The sequence below is a fragment of the Metopolophium dirhodum genome, chromosome 5 (assembly GCF_019925205.1).
Source record: "Metopolophium dirhodum isolate CAU chromosome 5, ASM1992520v1, whole genome shotgun sequence".
Taxonomy (NCBI): domain Eukaryota; kingdom Metazoa; phylum Arthropoda; class Insecta; order Hemiptera; family Aphididae; genus Metopolophium; species Metopolophium dirhodum.
This window is the reverse complement of record NC_083564.1, coordinates 32,086,238-32,111,135: the sequence shown is the minus strand read 5'-3', so window position 1 is coordinate 32,111,135 and position 24,898 is coordinate 32,086,238. Positions and strand designations below refer to the sequence as shown.

The following is a 24,898-nucleotide window of genomic DNA, read 5'->3' as shown; positions in this document are numbered from 1 at the left end:
AGATCATTAAACACGTGGTAATACAGTGGCCCAGTTGAATATTTAATGCTATCGCCGCCGCCATTGCCTGCAGTTCACCTCCACCGCTAGGCTGTAGTGCTATATACCATATTATAATATATGCTAAATTTTCGGTAATGGGTTTATTGTCGACTGCCAGCAGCTACTTATTTGTATAGGTATTATATTATTATTTTTTCTACAATATTTTGCATCGTGCATTTTTTTAACGCCGTCGACTGTTTTTCCGTTATGTGCGCTCTGAAAATGATTGTGACTTTTTTTTGACCTTGTCAAATGTGTGGATTAATCGGCCTTTTCCAATATAACAGCCCGTGTGTCAAGGCTTTTAGTGAACATTGGTAATTTCTTTATGTGCCTGTTAATTTAACCCTCCTCAGCGCTCACTCCACTCCAGATCCGTATGTATCGATTTTCATATACACATTCAGCTTTGTGGAAAACTTAGTAGAAAAGCACTAACCCATTAGAGACATTAAAACTTTCACAAAAGGGTTTCACCCCGCCCATGGATAAAAGCTACTGGCGTCCCTCCTCGTCTCGCTTATAACCATTGAGTGTGAATTTAATTTCAATGGTTCGTTTAACACACACAATTTCACCTCATGAGAAACTAAATCCCCAATATCAAAGCGTGACATGTACAGTGTCCATACATGCCAATATTTACACTGCGCCAATTAATAATCATATTATTATTATTATTTTTTTAGTTCGTGTATAACAACAACTTTTAGTATACAGGACATGTGTGTATATATTTAAAATTAAATTAATTATTTATATATTTTACACACTCGATGTCCAAATTGACACTGCACAGTGCGCATGTCTTGTAAAATCCGGTGCAAAATCATGTTGAACCACACAAATTCTACCAGCTACTATATGGTTCATATTTACATTTGCACTACCCATGCTTTCATACTGCTTATACCTATAGCAACACGTAGGGTATTCTATAAAATGAATATGGCAAAGACCCCGTTCAAAAGTCGTGTTTATTAAGTGTAGATCTAAAATATATAAATAAGATTCAAAATAAATACGCACAAACAACAAACGCGCACTTTTAATTAGAAATTATAATCTAATTTTGTTTTCATCCAGTAATGTGAATATTATTAAGTTGTATATGTATTCATATATATATTATTTTGTTATTCAAATTACACTGTCATAATTCTGGTTTGTATTGTTCATAATAAATCATTGTAACTTTATTTACTTCTAAAACAGCAGAATTCCATTAGAGTTAAGTATTTTCATTTTTTAGAACATTCAATTTCGTATAGAATAACAATTTTACTGTGTTATTTGTTTAATGTGGGTTGTAAATAAAATGTATGAATAAATATTTATAGCCATATAGGTATAGTTGAATAGTGAAGGCAAATGTGTGATATGGATTAGTACAAAGAAAAATTTTGATTTAGGTTTATACATTTATTAGTTGGAGTTATTTTTCTTACATGTCTGAAGTGACTAAAGAGGTACTTTTTTGTTGGATTCATTTTTACTATAATTTATGTACCTATGTCATTCAGGCATCGGAACTCGAGTTCACTTTTAAGATGTTGGAATTTTCAAATAACAAATCATTTATTTGTTTATTTTTATGTGTATTATCTATTAATTATTTAATGGACTAGTGTATTAAACTGAATTAGGTTTCAAGTATATTAATATTTAAATTTGATGTAATTTTAATAATATTATAATACAAGCAATTTATAGAAATAAAAAAAATCATATAGGTACAATAAATTGTATTCTCAATCGTAATAAAAACCATATGAATTTTTTGAAAATGATGTGTGGTATTGAACATGTAAAAGTTTCCCTAGTATTTTCGGTGAAAACAATAAATTGGTTAAACGGTTTATTTCAACTGTGAAAAGTTTTAACCATAAATTATAAAAATAATGAATATTTATGTTCAAATGGCCCTGAATTAAATATTTGAAAAGAAGAGCTTTTATATATTTTTTCTAAATTGTATGATAACTATTTCGCAGTAGGTGAGTTGATTCCCGAGACCTATACTTTATGTATTAGTTGATTCCCGGGTCATCACTCATCAAGAGGTATGTATAAGTTGATACTCGGGTCATTATATGTCACGGTATACTGGTAATCTCATTACCAGATACCAACTTTTAAAAACAATGTGTTATACATTTTTACCAAATTACTAAATTTTTTTAATAATAATTTTTAGCAAAAAATTGAATTATTTTCAAAATACGAAAAAACTAAAAATAACAACATTTTTGAGAAACTTGTCAGCAAACTTCCTCGTGGTGTTTCTTGGGTTAGGTTAATAGGCTGAATATTTGACTAAATATTGAAAATAATATATAATGACCAGGGAATAAACTCGTACGCTATATTCGTACTATATTTACTTAAAAATATGTTCTAGATAATGTAAATTACCTTACAAATAGGTATACAATAAGTATTTTATTACGTGCCAAATTATTTAAATAGGTACTAAAAAAACATGAGTTTATGTGTTAGGAATCAAAATATTTGTTATTATTAAAAATATTCAATTAATTTTTTTTAAACGTAACAAGTATTATAAAAAAAAAATTATTATTATAAGTTTATTTATTTTTTTTTATAACATTTATCAACATTTTAAGAAAACTTCACAATTAGTTGAGAGTGCTTATTAGATTTATTTAAGTGTTATATTTATTGAATAATATATCTTTACGGAAATCAAGAAAAACGTAAATTGAATACGCATTTTTAATACTACAGTTGACTTCAAAGCTAAAATGTTGGTTTTTATTTTGTTATCTTAAAATGTATACTGATGTAGGCACTACATATTATTTCAACCTTCGAGTATGTGGGTGGACACGAATAATCAGAATTCGGAACATCGCATCGGTACCCTATATATTATGAATATTTTTACTATACAGTCTACAAGTGTTTACTTAAACATATGTATTTACTGTGAAAATATATGCAAATAATTTGCATTTTCGAGTGAAAACAATTTAAGTACTTCTATACGCAGCAGCTTTAAAATTAGTAAATAGATATAACGTATTCTTTGACACGTAAACAACCGTTATTGGTTTTGATTAAATTCGTTTCAATTTAAAAATAAAATACAACCTTTGGCCCTCACTTATAAAATTGAAAAATGTTGTTCATATAAAACGTCTGTTTTCAACGGTTTTTGATTTTTTCTGCTTTAAATCTAATAACTCTATATACTATGATAAGCGACGAGTTACTTTTGATTTATAATTTGGTTGCGTTTCCTTCGAAGCAGTGATCGTTGAAAATAAAAACCATTTTCGAATAAGATAAATAATTATGTTTATGCGTTCCGTGCTGCCGCTGCAATAATGGATTTCGTATTTTTTTGTCGACGTTTTTATTGTTTCTCCGAATATGAAAATCATCCGTCGGTTGGGGTTTATTTTTTTAAACAAATTTTATCACCGGTGGAAAATATGTTTCGGAGGTTAGGCGCCAATACGCGCGCGTGGTTTCCAATTTGCACAGGCCATTCATCAAAAAAAAAAAAAAGAAAAAACGCAGACACGAGCCGCCGGTAAGGCTGCCGCCAAGTAGGCTGCAGGACCTGCAACTTGAAAGCGATCAATCTTGTTGAAGTGAGAAAAGAAAAAAGTAAATAAAATAAAAACAAAAACAGCGCGGACAAAAAGAAGAAAACATTTATCGTCGGAGAGAGGAAAGACGATTTTTCAAGACGCGCGCGCGGCAGACGATTTGTTGAGATATTCATTATATACGAAGAGGGTGAATGGGAGGAATGAAATTATTTGAACCGGGTACGAGGGTGGGATAGTGGGTCGCTAAAGGACTTCCTAGACACGGCTATACATACATATATAATATATATATATATATATATATACATTATACATACACACACACACGATATTATGTGCGCATGACGTTTATACCGAAAATCAGCCAATAGAGATATACTCGGGATTACTGTCCGCTTCCGAAATCAGAGCTGCTGCACCGACGTGTGTTACGAAGTAATAGTAATAATCGGTTTTAAACCAGAATCGTTAATAACGTACCAACGATTATGTCACACTACAACGATAAGCAGCCATCGATGCGATATTGCGATCGTATAATATTCATTGATATAATAGAAAAAATTAATATCACACGATAGCACTATATAAATTATAATAATATTATGGTCATATACTTTACATTATTGTTCATCATATAATATTATTATAATACTCGATAATCGCAAACACGAAATTCTTTACAATACACAAAATCTATACTATTACGGTCTTACAGTACGATAGTCAGTACCTGGTATATAGTATATACCTACCAAACGGCAATAGTGCAATATATTATATTGGTGACACGTTTTTTATCGAACACGTGAAATAAAATAATATGTTCCTATACTTATTTATTATATACCTAATACATATTCTAATTGGCTGTATGTATTTAAAACAGTAACGCAAATGACAGCAGATTATTTTTACTATATAAACACAATTAATTTTGGCTCTCGATGTTTTGGTTCCGACGAGCTCAGGTGTGCTGAAAATACGATTACGTATTTTAACCAACTCCCACTTGGGTATTTGACATGTTAATCTAAATAGTTTGACACGATATTTGCACACGATGACCGTAACCACACGGGTTGCATAGATAACCTTGGGTGTGGGCTTAAACGCTATATATATATATATATATATATATACGTCTTTAAATCTACACAACCGTACTCAACTATTCAAGTGTATACTATCATTCACATGTCGTATTCAAACAACGAAAGTGTGAAATCCATTGATGTACAAGGTGATTAATTTAAGTGTCTTCTCATTATTTTAAAATTATTTTCTGAATGACAACATACACTTTTAATTTCATATTCTAAAGTCCTATAGTATAGTTAATTAGAAATTTGGTTAATTTTAAGTTTAGATGAGCGGAGTAGAGTTGCCGGGAGACCCCGTAAAACGTTGGTCCACTACTCCCCTCGTTTTAATTTTAAATACTTATAACTTATTTGTAATAACTAACTAACTTAATAGGTGTTCGTTAAAAATTCCATTTTTATGTATTTCAAATTAATATCAAATGTATTTTCATATTCTGTGGAATATAAAAATAAAAAAGTAACAATAAAAAATTGTAAAAAGTATATATTTTTTCAAACGTTGCTCTGTAATACCTAATATCAATTCATGTAAAAATAATATTTACAAATAACGTGAACATTTTTGAAATAATGAGTACTTATTGATACAGAAACTGATCACCTTGTGTGTAAAAAAATCCTATTCGTGTGTTGCATGGTTGATACGTATAGTGCAGCATAATATACTATTATAAGTATAATATGTAATATGTTTGTATATAAATATATAATACATGAATAATATATTATATTTATAACTTTATAAATATATAACCTTTATAAATAGTATAACCTTACTGGTAGACAATTTCAGATTATACAATTCAGTTCGATACAATTAATGTGATTCACAAATGTGCCGGTGATTAACCTGAAACAGTATATGAGTCGTGAACGCGTTGTTACGCCGATGAAAAATCAGCGGATTTTCTAAATAATATACAACACATACACGCATTTACCGCCTTATCTTATTCTAAACTAAATACTGCATAGTACTTCAATTTAAATTTAAACATATAAAGGCTATCACCCATCAACGCATTTTAATTTGATAATATATTATGATATACCATTATACCTACATAAAGCTTTGCGAAGTTTTGAAACGTATAGAAAAATGTTTAATGTAAATTAAATATATCCCCACCTAGTACTCGGTATATAAAAACTTGCAGTGCAGACGTGCAGTATAATATATTATTGTGTACCTAGGTGAATTGATGAGTGCATTTAATTATTAACAATCAATTTATACGTTTAGGTATAAGTTTTAACTTGTCTGACTGTTGGTTTCATAAATATTGCAATAGATGCGTATAATATTATATAAGATAAACATATTATTAATTTATAAAAAAAAAGGGACGAGTGATTTTAGCACAAATCTTAAAAGACGACATTATGCTCAAAAAGGAACGATCCCGTTTTAGACGGGACGTACGGTCATCCCAGCACTCTAATACACTAATACTGTGATAATATATTGTCTGAATTACATGAAGTCTAATTTCACGAGATTTATGCTCAAACGAGCTTTTAGTGACTGGATATATATTATTATTTATATTACTGTTTTTGTCTCATACCTCGTTGTACTTACTATATAGATGAAATACCTGTTTATCGCACCACTTGCAATCATGTACCGTATATGGATATACATAATATAATGTATTATTAGGTGTACGTACCTACGTCTCTGCGTGGTTAACACATTGTTGTTTCTATTAACAATAATTATAATCTAATACATTAACGGTTTTTTGTTTGTAGATTCGAGTGCAGCTTTTTTTCGGTAGTCGATACACTACTCTGTAATCCTAGACCGGAAAACTTTATGCACGCGTCGCATGCACACCGTTCGGAGAGCACACCGATTGTCTTGTCACAGTTATGTCATAAAGCCGTTCGGACGCGCCTGCGCGCCTTGACCCGTTATAATAATATCATATTATTATAGTGTACCGCGCGTGCATGAATAATATTACATTGTTATTATATAATTTACACCGTCCCTCCGTCCGACCGTCGTCCATTCGTCCGGCTAGCCGGTCCCCGTGCAGCCAAAATCGCCGAGTTAGCCGTTAGCCGCCCGAACGCGCGCGCCTGCGCGTTCACCACGTCCGCGGTGGGTTCGTACCGGAAAATGGAAGACCTGTACATATCTTCGGCGACGGCCGAGTCGTGCACCAACAATAACGTGGACGAGGACTCGCCGAAGAAGAAATGGAACGGCGGCCTAGCCATCCTGCAGGAGACCGCCGAGGACTGCGGAAGAGGCGAAGACAGCGGCGGCGGAGGAGGAGGTAAGCCGCCGATGTCGCCGCCGGAGCGCAGGAACCGCCGGAAGTCGTGGCAAATGGGGCGGCTGGACAAGAAGCGCCGAAAAAGCGTGTCCGTGCTCTCGCCCATACCCGACGCCGAACAGCTGGACACCAGTGCGCGCGAGTCGGCTTACTACAAGTCCAAACGACCCAGCTGGTGGAACATCTTCGCGCACGATAATTGGGCCCGGTAAATAATTACTTATCATACTATTAGGTATAACAATAAAATAGTTATAATATGTAAAAGAAAAAAATAATAAGCCTTCGCCGCCTTTTATGACACTTTTGGCTGGCTACAACTCATTTCCGCACAAAAACGTATCCCATTTCCGCACAATTTACGAACAATAGAAATCTTTTTTCAAAGAAATCTATCAGCGTATAGGGTGTACATAATCTGCGTACCTCCAAATTTTTGAATTGGTCATTACTGATGGTGGAAAATTATTATACTCAAACAATATTTTCCTTTCGCCTTATAAGTTGTCGTAAATTGTCGAGTTGTCGTAAATTTAAAATATATATTAATATGTGCGTAAGTCTCCACCTTATTGGCTATGCGAGAACCGAGGATGAGTCCTATAATACGGTTCTGCGAGTGGAAACTGTAAGTGGTCTTACAAACGTGAAGATTAAGTTAGGTTCCAAATTTGTGCTCAGAAGTTATAATTTTGTGCATTAATCTTTAATAATAGAGTGCATATTGATTTATTACCAATCTTAAAGGTACATGATTCACAAGTTTCCTATGAGAATTTCTAATTGAAATATTTTTTTTTTTTTTCCGTTTGAACCGACAGCAGAGGAGGATCTGTGTAAACAATAGAAATATTTTACATACTCATAACATGCTTAAAAATTAAATTATCGTAGAAAAACCATATAGTATAACGTCCTTGGGTACCTTTAAGTTCGATTCCAGGTCAGAAAATCAGAGCCGCATTTGAGGGGGGGCACTGGCTACAACTGACCCGAGCACCAGTATTTTGGAGGTGCTAAAATGTTGTCGTCGGAAATTTGTTCCCATGTGAATTATTAAAACTTTTAAAATATAAATTATTTCAAGAACAATTTAGTATTATATAAGATTAATGTATTATGCAGTTTGAAATTAAATGCAATCTAATACATTTATAGCTATATTAGCGTTCGAGAATTATTAATATACCTACCTGACAATAGTTCCTTAATACTTTTCCCCAATTTTTTGTAATTTCAATATTCAATAGACATAAGTTATTTATAATAATATGGCGTGTTTTGCTAACACCACCGCCTTCTACAAAAGTATAATAAATTATTAGTCTACAAACTCGAGCCAAAGCATTAATTGTGAAACCTGTGTAATTTTTCATTCATTACTCGGCGTTGTTGATTATTTATTATATATTTGTTTTGTATTAATTTAATGATGACTGGCAAAAAAGAGTTAAGTGGTTATCAAAACCGTAAACAAACTTTGTTAAAAGACAAAAAACCACTCAATGTTATTACTTCTTAACAAATGCAGACAAATTCAAAATACTATTCAAAAAATATAAAATTAATTTGCATGTAGTTTAGTTATTTAGTTTTATTAAATTAATTTTTATTTTGTTCATATTAATATGACCCATGTAGTAGGTACCTAAATATGTAAAAAAAAACTTATATTATGATGAATTACAAGCAGGGCTCAAGTGGCATACACTCAATTATTGTATTTTCGCGGAAGGGGGAAGAGAAAATTCATGAAATTATTCAACAATATTATTTAAAAAATAAATATTCTTTTCTTTACTTATAATCTCAAAAGTTCACGAGGATCTCGCCCATATTTCCTGTGGTTAGGCCACTCGAGGGGGTGCCAAATTTTTTTGCCCTGGGGTGCAAATTTCTTAAATGCGGCACTGCAGCTAATACTCTATTATTAAAGGTAGTTACTATACGACATCAAAATTGTTGAAACAAAATAATTGTGTTATGTTGTACGACGTACGTTTGTAAGACGGTGACACCATGATATGCGGATAAGTTGTCCTCTTAAAGCCTTAGGTAGTATAGGTACATAATATTCCATAAAAGGTTTAGTTGTTGGTATTACCGCGAGATATCCCTGCAGGAAACTTTTGGCGCACATGTAACGTATATAATGCAGTACATCTATAGTCTCCTCTCTATTCTTACCGGCGACCTTCACGTAAAAGCTCAAAAGTCAAAGATAGAAAATATAGCTTTAAGAGTTGTTTTAAAATCAGATATTTTTTAGTGTTTTTACACCTTTCTCGGCGTTAACAGCATTTTGTTTTTGTACCTACATGGATGCGTTGTATTGTATATGTTTATTATAAAGTATGGTATTATGGCATTATGCTAAGCTCAATGTCTGTACTCGTAGAAAATTACATAGAAAATAGAAATGTGCTGTGTACATGTAACCGTGTTAAAATAATCCCACCTGTTCTATAATACCGCAGCTGTCTGTCGGAAAGTACGACAACTATGGCATGGATTTTGAAGAGTTCATATATTTTGTAATACATTTCGTCTGCAAATGGTATTAGATATACTGTAAACATATTAGGTGTGATTAATAAGTCTTTTTATATACGTGGATGAAAAAAAAATGGCTTTATATAAAAGTAATTTTACGGATAATAGTTTTGTGTTCTGATTATGTTATTAAATACATTACTCAATTACTCAAGGTAAACGTATTACGCATAATTTATGGTTAATTTTAAATATTCTATAATAAATGTATTTTCATTTAGATTGCATTGATTTTTTTCTTGAATGGGTGCATCTTGATAATATTATATATCCATATCAAATGTTGGGGGAAGCTTTTTCATTTAAGGTGGAGTGAAAGATATGACTTCATGGGAGGAAATGTTAGTGTATGCCTATACATTTAGCTATCGGCTATGCATCGATCAATATATTATCAGGTAAATTGTAAGCAGTGTAAACTTATGTAGTCTTTGCTGAGTTATATCACGTACATAATATAATAATATTCAAAATAAGATTTTTTTGGAAACCTTGGCTGGTATACAACATTTTATTTTTATTATTAGTATTCATATTTTAGAAAATTTCATTCGCATTATTTTTACGAATCATGAAAACGGGAATTTTTTCTACATTTCCATAATTTAAACGGTTTATTGGAGCGTTTAAACATAATTTCAGGGCTTAGCACCTGAATCATTTATCCGGGTTTCGGGTGCTGGATGTATTCAGGTGTTCAAACACCGGAATAAAAAGTTTAAACAAACATTCGGGTTTTCAAAACCGCTAAAATTCGGGTTAATATTGGTTAGTATGGGTGGTGAGTAGTTTGGAAAAAATATAGCTTTTGATGATCCCCCCCCCTATTATTAATAATAAAAGCAACAAAAATACATGAGAGGTGCATCGTAACTCGTAGAGTAGTGATACAAATTACAAACACACAATTTACCACTTACGAAGTCGCCGAATATAATAAAATGTTTAAAATAGGTAGTTCATTGAGCCGTAGAGAAATAAAATAAAATATCAATTATGATTTCGCGATTTCCGGAAAACTGGTAAATAGCCATGAATTACGAAATTCGTTACTAATTTAGGTATAATAATACCGCTTGGGAAGTTGGTGGAAAAAAATACTAGGTTTCATTATTTATTAGTTATTACTTATTAGTATTAATTGATATTTTGGCCACGACTGTCATCATAATACCTTATTCAGTTTTGTTGAGACCATGTTTATATTTTATATTTTCATTAGCTATATTTGGATTTATTTTATATACTAATAAAGTAATAAATTATATTTATACCTATTAGGTATAATAAGATTTTATTGGTTTATATTTTCAAGAAAATAATTATTGAATTTATCTGTGATTGATTATAAAATTATTCCTGTTAATTTATTATTATTATTAAACAACTAACTGCAGAATCGGAATACACCACAAGAAATACATACAAAATTAAATATCACATGAAGAGTTTGTAAAAACAAAATTATTCGGGTTTCGGCTTAATCCGAATGATTTATTCGGGTTTTGGTAAATAGTTAATACGGGTGTTTTGAAAACAGAATCATTCGAGTTATATGGGTTTCGGGTGTTTGATTTTTAAAGGGTGTTTAGGGGTTCGGGTTAATTTGAGTGCAAGGCCCTGCATAATTCTTGGCTAAAACAAATATTGGAAAAAATATGTTAATCAAAGATACTTTTTCTAGATTATAATGATTATTATCATAAAATAATAACAATATCATATACAATACCGGCATGCGAGTTTATGACATGATAATAGAAATATAGAAAACAATTCTAAATTACATAATAGATTTTGATTTTAGTTTTAATAAATTGTCATTATTTATAATGAATTTATTATTACTTATTAGATATAACTTATAATTAGGTTCCTCATTACTTTCTATAATCATTAAAAGGTACACTGATATTTTCAATTGATTGTTAAAATGTAGGTTTTTATTGAGATCATCTAAATTTATATCGTAATAATAATTTAAATTTGTTATCATTCGCCTTTCTCCACATTTTATTATAAAAGATAATATTATTAAATAATAATTCTTGAATGCGTGAAAAACATGCGTATGTACTGCTATCGTATGTGACCATTCGTAGGTCAGTAGTGAAAAACAATCTTGATAAAATAAATTATATAGTGTAAGAAATATAATAGAGTGGGTGAAAGTAAATCATTCTATTGTAGTTTACCATATTGCATTGCTGAGGATAACTATAATGATATAGATTATATTTAACTGATGTAAGTTTAGTCAAGAGCACAACTTAAATACCTATAGATCTATGGTTGCACAAAATATGTATAGAATCTTATATTGTGTGTAATTATATTAACATGTTCGCGCGAATAGACGTGACAACAAAATGATAACCTACACTATATTATTGCATTGTGTGTTAGATTATTGATATCAAATTATCAACACAGACTGCTCTTGATTCTGTCAGTCATTATTAATCAAAATATTACCAATAACATTTTACTTAATAATATTAAATATTTTTTTTTGCAAAAAATATGATTCTTCAAACATTTTAATGACAACATTATTTATTTTTATATCCCAATTCCATATTAAACAAACCGTTTAATTGAGAAAATATTATATTTTTAAAAACGGTAAAAATATATTACAAAAACATGTATTTTACAAATAAAACTTGAATTAGGTAGATATACCATTTGATTGGTAATTAAAAAATATACATTGATTTATTTTTAAAATAAAAACTGGTTGTTGTAAAGGGGTCATTATATTTCTAATATATTATGTTCATGGTTAATTTTTATGTATTTGACAATGAAACAAGTACAATGTTCTAGCTTTTATTATGTATTCATTACATCATATAATATATGATTATGTTGTAATTTTAATGGAAGTTATTAATAAAATAAAATAGGGTTTATTTTTTACAATAAATATTTTTTTGAGATCTTGTATGGGGATCGCCCCTTTACCCAACATTGCTGTAGTTTAAATTTTTTAGGTTATTATGGCGTTGTGCAATTCTCCTTGAGACACGAAGTCATGAAAATATTGTTATTGAATAAATTCTCTTTGGGTAGGTAGTTTTAAATTGGTTTAAGATGAAATCAACTTTTATGGTAATTGTCCGTGATTGAAAGTCAATTTCTTTAAAAATTATTGAAATACATAATCTTGTTATGGATTGTTATCGGTCAGTGCATCTGACCACAAAAAATGATTTAGTTGCTATTTATTTTTCTTTACTAAAACTTCTGTCTTGTCCATTTATTTTGATCGTCCTTAAATCCTTGACCTATATATTTACTCAACTATTAGGGTCTATGTAGCCTTGGACCTGTAAGAGTGTTACGTTTATCTTTATATATCTAAATGACGATTTAGAGCTAACGTATACGATACTTACATTTTTATAGTCGCGCCTTCTTAAGTACATACCTATTCTATTTAAGGTGTTATGAGCCGTAGAAAAATATGTTCTTTTGATCCCGTTGAATGGTTCATTATTATTTGATTATTACAGTAACTTTTATTTTATTTTATTCATTTTTCCGTATGTGATGATCGGGAGCCCAACCCATATTTACACAATGTGGTTTCGGCATAAAAGAAAATAAAAACAAACCAACAAATAAATATAATACTCAAGAAAATGCATTAAGCGGATTAAAACAAAGTTAGAATTCATTTTTTTTTTTTTGAATAGTTATGTAACAATACATTTTTATTTTTCAGCATTGTATCGTTGCTTGTTAGTTTTTTTTACATTTACCAATAGATGAGGTTTATAATATTATAATTATTTTACATCATCTATAATGTAAACTGACGTCAACAATCAAAACAATTATAACTATTAAATATTAAATTTTTTTTTAATTTTCATAACTCGGTCATAATATCTATAATGTTTAAAATTAATAACACGATATTATATTATATCCGTTTATATAACATTATTTCAATAAAACATTGAAACTGAATTCATTTTTGTACCGTAAAGTAATTTTAATTTATAATTTATTTGAATTATTAATTGTCTGTAAAATTATTGTGTTACCATTTATATTTGTACATAGTACACTTCCATAATGTACCTACATGTATACCATTGTCGACTTTCGTGTACCTACTTAGTTATGATTTGTCTATGCAAAAAATTATAAATCAGCGAATAATAAAACCCATAGGTAGGTATACTATAACTACTATAATGACTAGTGAGTACAGACTACAAGTATACAAGTATACTGTATACTTGGCTATATATAATATTTTGATTACATAGGTAGTTATCGACGTTTGCATTTTGTATACTTCGTACTTAGTATACTATGAATATTAGAAATACGAAATCACGAGCTTTCTGTTTGATTACGATTATTCCAAACCATTATTATATATGCTTAAGAGTAAAGTAATCGTTTTGACTGGTTCCTTCTTGCCAAACGATTTGGTTGTACTCAGTTTTATTCATGAAACATTATGTCAAGTTGTATATGGGTTTTGTAGACTTTCGTAGTAACATTATTGTTCTGTTCTTTTATTGCGCTAAGAGCTCCGACTTTGATATACTCTTTACTTGAATATTTCACTAGAGTGACGTTGTAAAAGTTACATTTCTATTTCATAAAAACTTATTCAAAAGACCATTTATTAAATTTTGAATACTATTGTTTGCGTTCATGTGTCTGGAACTAGATATCTATGTATTATAAGAAAAAAACACAACTGTTAGTTCTGACAAGAGCAAAACTACCCTTAAATAAGATATCATATTGTTTTGACTCCCATTGACTATTATCGTAAATATTTTTTATGTTAGTATCTTGGATCGATGACGATGATACTGACTAATATGAGTAGTGAGTACTGAGTAGTATAATAATTTATAATTTACAACAAAATCAGAAGTATATATATTGAACCAGACGTATATAGTCTATGGAATACGATTTTAATTGTTTATGTACAAGCATTTATCTAAATACACATTTACCAATTACCGCTTTGTGCCTACCGACCATTAGTTTAATTTATTTGGTTTGTTGTACAATACTTAGTACCTTACTGTAGTTGTAGACAAAGTTAAAAGTTTTATTTTCTAATCAGTTGAGTGTTTTATGTAACACCATTAGGCACAACAAAAAGTTAGATATGCACTTGCCTCGTTTAAAATATAATAAGTAAAATTCAGACTAACATATGACATAGGAGCATGCCGTGTAATATAGACAAAGTTACGATGGATAAATAGAGTTTACGATTATTATTGTTATTTCGGTTTAGTTTATGTGACATATTGGAGGTCACAAGCAATGTAGGTAGACAATTTTATAGACATCCGGAAACATTCAACTTATTTATTATGATAGATATATTTTAATTTCAAGTTCTTAAAATCAAATTAAATTATTTAAAGAACATAATATATTTTATAAACATTATAAACTCTGAATTTCACTCGATTTACTCCATTTGCCTGCATACGGAAGCTTAATGTATTTTTCCTTGAAATCTTATCATATTTGTCGTAACAGGAAATAAAATATAATGGGTAGATGCGGCATAATACGTGTATTGATAGTATAGTCATGCGATTGTTAAAGAAGTAATCATAAAATATAACCCTGACGGCATACTAGGTATAAATATTGTATAAGCGGTGGTTCCTGAGCCTAATTTTGTATAAACGTGCAGAGTAAATCACAATAATATTAATAAGAGTTAATTAACTTAACAAAACAAACAAAATAAATAGGTACACGATATTAAATACTAAAAAATAGTACCATGTTGGTTTAATTGGACTGGTATAAAATATAGGTATACTTAAAAGTTGACAAAAATTAGGTATCCGTATATAATATTTGGTCTATTTAATAGTGACGCGGAAGTAATTATTTAAATGTTTTTTTACGATATTTTAATAAATAAAACAGTCGAGAAGTTAATAGTTGTAATTTAAACCCTGTTATGAAAATAATATTATTTCCATTGTTTCCATCAGAAAAAAAGGAATTTAAATAAAAACTTTACCAACATAACAAACAATTAAATTAAAACGTAAAAATTCATTATTATAATATATGTACTAGTTATAATATTATATACTTGGTTTCATCAATTTAAAATTACTTTATACACATCAATAATATAAAAAGGGCAATAAGCATTTGTTGGAACTTAAACGGTTAATTAAATATATTTAGTATTTATTTACCTACCTACCTACCTACTTAGACTTGACAAAAATGATGTAATTTGGCTGTTAAATAATTATTTTGTTTTAAATGTTCCGTAGGAATATTATGATTTAGTGTAGGTATAAACTGAAATTTATTGTCATTAAATGCACAACAAAATATGCGTAGTACAATATGTGAAGGCTGTGTGTTTTTGGGGCGGACGTTAAATGAGACAAATTGTTTTTCTTTTCTAAACTGCGTGGTTAATCTGAACACTGAAAATGTGGATGGCTTGGGCGTATACGTTTTGGAACAAATCCAAGACACCGGTCGGCTACTCGCGAATCCCTCGCAGTAATCATGTCCGACAGTATATCCTCCCACCGACTTGATTTTTTGATCCTTTTATACAGTGGATAGGGTTTTATGGGATTTTAAGAGTATATTTAAAATTAAGTTAAATTTCTTCTACACATTAACATTTTCCACACTTACTTCGTTATAGCAGTACTACACTAGTGCATATTATAATATATTATAAATATATATTAATATATTTCGAAAATTACATCATGTCTATGAAATACCAATTTAAATATTTGGTAAATATACTTCAAGTGTATCAGTAAAATCGATCATGTTTAAAACTAGTAAAAATCCCAATCATTTCGAAAAGTACCCACTGAGAACTTTCTACTTTCGGCCACATCAATACTTAAATAATGACTAAACTATTTTATTTTAACTTTATTAAAACTGATGTGTTTGAGTTCGTTTCTTTTTTTATCATAACTGTCAAGCATTCTGTTACACAATAATTACGCTCATTAATATCTTGAATAATAAGGACAGTTTATAAAATAATGAGTTACGTGAATAGACAGAATGAAGGGACTTTCCAGTAGAGGGACTTTGTCAGTATGTCATGTGGGTCTATATAAGTACCTAGTGGCTATATAGTACCAACCAAATCATATTATTTTCAACAAGGTGAGTAAATATTTTAGTGCCTAGGAAGTGCAATTATAATTGTGCGTTGAATTGTTATCATATTACATTTTCACTCAATTAAGTAAAAGCATTTTTATATGTACTTAGTGTTTACTGCAGTATTTTTTAAGATGGCTCTTTACTCTTTTTCATTTATAACACCACTGTAAAAGACTAGGTGGTTTAAATTGGCAAGGACGGTGCATTAATGTATTTAGAGTATATACTGACTAATAAATCTTACACGTATTCAAAGTATATTTTTATATTTTATTTTTTATATATATCTGTATACATTTGTAAAATTAATATCAATATTTTTCTAAAATGCACAAATCTATCTGACAACAAAAATAATAATATATTCATACACGAACTACATATATTACCTATTATATTATTCACTATATTTTATAAATGTTTTGAGTTTAATATTCCAATTTAGTTGAAAAAATAATTATATTATAATAATACTCAAAAACTTCAAAACGAATTTATATAATATAGGACGTACCTATATTAAATATTATATTATATTATATAGTTACTCTATTATATCTATAACATATTACAATATATTATGCATAAAACTATTATTTAGAGGTTATCCACACTGGTGGGCCTCCCTCCTCACGCCATTTCATGTTATGTACCTTATATTAGCTATCAAATTTAATTATTGTATTGTATATAAATATCACATTATCTCAAATTTTTAAAACTTTCTTAACATTTGATTTTGAATGTAAAACATGAAGTTGTACGGTAGAATGTGGTGTAATGTGCTTTGAAATATATTTGGTTACATTTTTGTGACTATGAGGCAATTATAATAATAACGATATTTAATATTCCTACTATACGTACATATAATTTAACATTAAAATTAGTTTCCTAAAGAAAATATAACACTCAATAGACACTCTGTGAAACCTTTTATTTACAAGACGTATTGCTCCATAAGAGTTAGATGATATTATTTTTATAAGTACCTACATACTTAAAATGATCATTGCTATTGTTAAATTTAATGCGCAATTTCTAATACCCGTCAATTTTCGTCAACATTTGCATAAAACGTTTGTATAAATTAATCGTTTTAAGCTTAAAAGTAATATAAATTAACGAAATTATTTAGTTAATCAATCATTATATCAGGGTTGTCACGAGTTGGAAGTATATAAAAGACTTATTTAAGAGACTTATCGTTTCAAAAAATAAAAAAGGTTAATTAATTCAAAATTTACCACAAGCCTTACTCCTATCAATATGTTCAAACAGTAAGAATAAACAGATATAATATATTGTACAGAGTTAAATAATAAAGTAAATTCACAAAAAGGTAGTTACTTAATTTTTTTTCGGAATTAAAATAGGACAACGTAAATTAACTTTAATTTTGTCAAAACTTAAGGTCTTTTTAGCTAAAATTGATGGCAGTAGCGAAGGTGCCCCTTATAATTAAAAATATATTTACTCCCGGTAACTTTTATCCGTTTATAATATATTAGTTTAATATTGCCATCGTTTGATTTATTTCTACCACTAATTAGTAATTTCACATCAGAATGTTGATATAATTACTATTGAGTTCAATATAATATTATTGTTATGCATCTGTATACTACATATATTAGTTATGACTGTTATGAGTATAATTATTAGACGACTCTATACCTACTAAACGTACATACTGTGTTGTGAAACCGTAGGGCGTAGGTATTTAGTACATTATAATATAATATTATAGGTTTTATACTTTTATCAACACAATGATGGTATAATAATATGATGATCGTATAAAGGTGTGCAATGTAATATAACATTTAGACGCATTCACCGTATAATGTACCTACCTGGTTACCTCTACAAATACCGGACACTATAACTATTTTAATTGTATCTATGACAATACAATAATTATCATCAAATCGGTATTAAATAAATTTAAAAAAAACATCACCGTCGAGCCACAACAACAGTAAAAAAAAATCAAGAAGTGGATTATATAACCACCTGTGCCGTGGAGGGGGACACGTCGAGAGTTAAACATTTTAATCGCTCTCCCCCCTCGTCGGCCGGGCTTCGGATGCGCCACTTTGGGTACGAAATTTACATAACGGACATGCGTAACGTCGTAATGCGTGTCACGGATTTTATAGCGACAGGACTAATGCTCGTTCGCGATAAGGAAAACACGATCTGTGGAAAACCGTTCGAAGTCAGTTCGATCGCGTACACCGTACCTACTCGTACATTATATCTTCACCGCGCGTGTTCACCGCGAGTACTGTTTAGCCGCAAGTCGAGTGTGCCATTAAAAACTTCAGATAAGCAGCCGGTCGGCAATCGGCCACATTACACACTAGTGTGACTGACGCGAAGCATGTCCGGCAGTCCCGAAGAGTTTCCGTAGTATTTCCGCGCGCTGTTCGGTCAATATGATAAGATTGGACAAGTTGTTGAAAAGGTAAAGTAAATTCGTACGCGAGAAGAGCAAAATTTTTTTTAAAAAAACCGAACACTTTATACAATATGGCACACATAGGTATATATAATAGTTAGGCTTTTGTTGTGCGCATAGCTGCAGGTCATGCGTGCGTATTCCTATATACACGTATAATAATAATAATATAAGACTATAACTGCTGGCTGCTGTTGCTGCAGGCACGCCCGAGTAATTTTTCTCGGTTTTAATTCGCCAGCGGCTCTTCGTCGGACTAGTTTTTTTGCTGTCATTATAGCGGCGGCTCGCGGGTACGTGGTATATGGTTCAGAGGGAAAAACATACACGTAAAAGCCGTAACACGAAAAAAAAAAATATTACAACAATGCAATAATAATTGTCATTTGTCAGCTGTGGCGCATGTACGGCTAATTATTAACAGACATGTGTCGTTTCCAATTTCCGCGCGCGCACGCACATTACGAATATTATTATTCATCTCGTCTGCGGTTGTCGCGAGTGTTATTGTGACCTCAAACGGTTCTTTTGAACGTCACGACTTTTGCCGGAAAACCTATTCCTATATATATTTTAAACGAGCTTAATTTAAATTCATCGCACAAGTTGGCGGCGCACAATAATGACCGCTGCACTATTATTATTATAACGAGCGAATCTGTAAATTACTTTTTCCGTCTGCGGGCACTACTCTAGTTTTTCGAAACATTTTCCACCTCCGAGTGCGTGAGAGGTGCTTTTAACGTTTTTGTTATACGGTAAAGTGTTGCTATATGTTTGTCTCACGTGCAAAACGATTTCAGACTGGCAGACTGCATCTGCAGTCGTATAGGTATACTCGTCGTTATACTAGTCGATTATTTGCAGTCGTGATTTTATATTCATATTATATATATTATATTATATTATAACATAGTATCACGTAGATGAAATATAATATTACAATACGCTTAACCGAAAAGTCGAATTGCGTTCGCGAATGATGACGATAATTATATAAAGACTTCGATTAATTATGGAGTTCGTATATCACATAATTCAATTAAAAATGATTATGTGTAAATTAAACTCTAGCCAAACTGCTATATGGAGTACACGACCTAGTAATTATAGAATAGTAATTGCGCGGAGAATTCGAGTTCGTGTAGAGGAATTCATTATAGGCTTAGGCCCGTCGTGAATAAGGTTAAATTATTTCTCAAAAACGAATAGTTAATGTATTATATGTTTAGTGTTTACCTTTATTCATTATTTTGAGTTGTTGTTTTGAATAACTGAGTGCTTAACCGCATATGAATCGATTTTTTTTGTTCAATATAATTGTGTTTGAACTTATAATAATATGTCATTGCGTTGTGGTATAAATTAAATTGAATTATTAAAATGATAAATGTAAAAAAATTAAAGTGGTGGTTTTAAAGTTTTTTTACAAACTATACCTAAAAATGCTTGTTAATGTTTAAAATTAATATATTTACCACTCAACCATTACAAATAGATAAATAATGGATATTATATATTATTAAATTGTATACATTTGATTACAATTTTTCGATTTCAATTACTTATATTATATTGTAATTTTTATTCATTTCATGTCCTAAAAATCGTATTTTATTGTTTTAGTAAATTTTGTTCTGATTTTAAGTTTAACGTTAATTATAGTTATTAAAAAAAATTATATTAGATTTTTATTATTGATATACCTTGTTATTAACATCGCCTACAAAGGACATTAGTTAGGTACACTTATGTAATTTTTTTAAAATATCTAGATGGTATTTAGATTATAACTTTAGTTACTATTTATTAATTTTTAACATGCGAAAGATTGTTGAATCGTTTAATTTCAGTCCGTAAGGCATCCTTTCAAAAAATGTTTATTCATTTATAGATTTGAAGTTATTACCTAACGTATACAACAGTAAATATTTAGGTCGCTTGTTTTTATTGAAAACACTAAATAAATTAGAATATTGAATAGTACTTAAATAAATTGATTCATTTTCTATGTAAAGATATTCTTTTTTCATTTTTTTTCGGAAAACTGTAAAAGTGGCTGGTTATAACATTTTTAATAACGTAATGATAATCATTTAAATGTTTAACGTTGAAACACGCTTCCATTCAAATAGCCTACTTAAAATAATGATCCATATTTTCCTTGTACTTATACATTCCTTCCTTATACGTATTGTTTTAAATAGCAGACGTTTTTTTTTTTATATCAATTTAACAATGATTTCGATTTACCAACATGTAAGAAACACATTTTATCACCAATAATATTGATTAAATAAATGGTTTTAACATTTTTTTACTTTTTTAAACATAGACGTTTACTTAAACCGACGTACGTATAGCTCCGTAGTAAATGCATCTCTTGTATATTTCTGTAGTGTTTATAACATAGTAATGAACTTGAAAACAACTACGGAACAGGACAGGACAGCGAGTTATACGAATTGCTATGGGAATACATACATAAATATAAATTCATTCGAATTATATTGCGCGTTATTTTACAACATAGAATGCCACAAAGCATTTTGAATTGCCGAGAGAAGGGTTCACAAGGGATGCGGCTTAAGAATTTAATTTTCGGAGAACTCTACTCGAGAATTAAAAACCTTGGTAGTTAGCGAAAAAATGCTGTATAATAATAGTTAACGTTTTTCAATATGTTGTTTAATATAAAATCTCCAAATTCAGCGTATATAAATGTATATTATTACATTTTTACAAACCGCTGACTCGGCTTTTATAAATTTTAATAGAAGTAAATCGATATAATAATAATAATGTTATGACAGCATAGGGAACCTCATCAGTATTTTGTTTTTGATATATCGTTCATTATTATTATTATTATTATTATTATTATGATTATTATTGTTATTGTTTTGAGTCGAAAAGAGGCGGGAAAACTTCCGGGGGAAATGTAATATCCGAATGTGTGTGTGTGTGTGTGTGTATGTGTGTGCTCGTGGATGTATCCTGTGTATAAATAATAGGAAAAAAATGTATTTATGCAAAACCGTGCATATAATGGACATTGCGACATCCGGTTTGAATTCAAGCGCGCGCCCGCTGAGAATACATAACATTATATAAAGTCGACATTGATCCGAAACCGCAAACTCGGCACCCTGCTGCAATAGTGCAGTAGAAAAACGTACGTCGCATATTATTATAACGAATATCCCGTTTATAATATTATATTATTTCGTACGTCTTCATCTCGTCCGGACCTTATGTATTCCGATCGTCGTCATGAATATTAATAATAATAATAATTGTGATTGCAAAAGTGTCATCCGACTTTGCAATTTGATAGATTGATCGTCGATCAACAAGGGTATCGGATTTCGATACCTGCAGCGATATTCGATATTATTATATTATACAATATAGGGTATACTCTCAGTACTCGGTGCGTGTTAACAAATTAAACGGGTTGCGCTCCCACAACATGATAATATATACGATGCAAATATTATAATAAACGTAATAAATGTGCAGTGTATTGCAGACTTTTGTTTACGTACATATTGTGCAGTGTCCGGTGATAATTAGATCCAATGACATTTTAATTGGCCCGCTCTGTAATTTAACTAGAACGAATTTGCGTTTAAGCCGAGATCGATTGGTACGCGTATATAATATATATATACCTATATAATAATATAGACAACAGCAAACAAACACAATAATACAATATTATCAAAATATAGGTACATATCGTTTGTATAAAGTAGTGTGATCATATTATATTTTCGACGAAAATAAATTTATCCTGTCCTCCACAACCCCCTCCTACCCACAAATTGTAGTATAGAGAAACCTCAACCCGATATCTGTCTTTGGATTTTCTATTTATATTATCACCGCCAAAGGCCATGGGCTATGATAATAATCAGGCAACGGATATACTAGAATTTGCATATCCGTCATATGTATATTATGTAAGATGCTTAAAATGTAGCCGAGTAAGCTTAAAAATTAGTTTCATGATATATATAAAAGTATAGAACAGAATTTAAAACTTTATTTTGCATATTTTTGCATATTTTACAGTTTTTTCGACTTTTGATATATTTTCGCATTTTCACTTGTTTAAAATTTAACTAAATATATAGTAATTATGTTTTTAAATAGTTATCAATTGTATATTATAATTAGTGTTTGAAGTATGAAATATTTCACTACATGGTGAAATATTTCACAAAATCGTGAAACATTGAAATTTTTTTAATACAAATATTAATTATGGTTATTTATCAATTATTAATTATATATTTGTATAGTCTAAGAGTTCTAGGTATAGTCATTGACATTAATGGAATACGAGTGGTACGGTTGACATATTACTATATTATTAGGTCTTGTTTTCGACTATTTATAGCAAAACTTGGTTATTTTCCCAGGAAATGGCTTATTGTCGACGACGATGCAATGATCGTACTATTATTGTAACTAAATAATATTTATAATATTTATTACGTTGTCAAACTTTAATATTTATATATTATAAATTTAATAATTTAAATATATTAAACAAAACTATATTCTTATTAACACTTTGTTGCATACCACATTCATACTTAAAATTATATACATAAGACATGTATAGTAATTAGTAGAATATATAATATAATAAATATTGATATGTTTATAATACTGTACTAATGTTTAGTGTTCTAAATTCTAATGTAAGAATACATGTATAAGATTGTATACCTACTTGTATCATTTAAACATAAAAATATTTAAAAATATTGTATACCATTTTAAATGTATAGTATCAAAGGTTAGGTATACATATAGGTACCATACAGTTATGAAGATAGTTAATGACAATTATATGTAAATACAAAACGTATTTAAAAACAAAACAAAATTTATTAAAATACTGAAATATTTCATAAAACATTCCATGAAATATTTAATTTTTTTAAATTTTATGAAAATTTCAAACACTAATTATAATAAACAAAATCTAAATTATTACTCTGCCGTGTTGAATGTTGATATAGATTAATCAAATGGATTTTTCTCATATAGCCCTTCGATATTCAAAAACAGTCCTTTAATTAAGTGTAGAAATAATTTAAAATTTGTATGGCCGAAAAATAAACTAATATAAATACACCGATTTCACATTTTCACTATTTTTAAGGGACTATTCATTATAACACATATTTATGCGATTTTATATCACATAAAATCCCATCCCTGGCTGCTAGTAATCACTAATCACAATAACAATAATATATGATAGTATTGATTTAATATAATCGTTTATTCCGCGTGTATATATTGTATAAATATATTATTATGGGTTCGAAATAAACATTTTTATCTATACATCACTATATAGACGTACGACGGCTCTGCATTCTATTACAATATCCGTATTTAATTGCGTTTTAAACGTTATCGTATATATTTTCGATAAAACTGCAGTTTTCGAGAACGTTTCGTATAGCGTTCTTTCTGACAATTATTCTAGTTTACTATTCGGATATTTGAATCGCTTTGAAACGCATTCGGGTGGTCGCATATCATACAATAATAATAATAATAATGATAATATAAGTGTTATTCATACTCGCGATGTAGGACCCACACGCGCGGACGGGCCTCGACGATTCGACACGGTGTACCCAGTCGCCGTTATAGCCGATA

General features: G+C 29.8%; 1 protein-coding gene across 6 annotated transcripts in view; it reads left to right on the top strand.

Annotated features, from left to right (window-relative positions):
* LOC132944546 (oxidation resistance protein 1) overlaps nucleotides 1–24,898 on the top strand; it is a 187,332-nt gene that overhangs the window by 46,511 nt on the left and 115,923 nt on the right. For 4 of the 6 annotated variants that reach the window (XM_061013964.1, XM_061013966.1, XM_061013965.1 and 1 more), the window contains exon 2: nucleotides 6,488–7,228. The exons of 1 other annotated variant lie outside the window; for it this stretch is intronic. In XM_061013964.1, coding sequence (XP_060869947.1) covers nucleotides 6,861–7,228 — 368 coding nt within the window. In that variant the 5' untranslated portion in view covers nucleotides 6,488–6,860. Of the gene's footprint in view, nucleotides 1–6,487; nucleotides 7,229–18,658; nucleotides 19,217–24,898 lie in introns of those variants that run through there. One more of the 6 variants, XM_061013970.1, reaches the window with a different exon arrangement.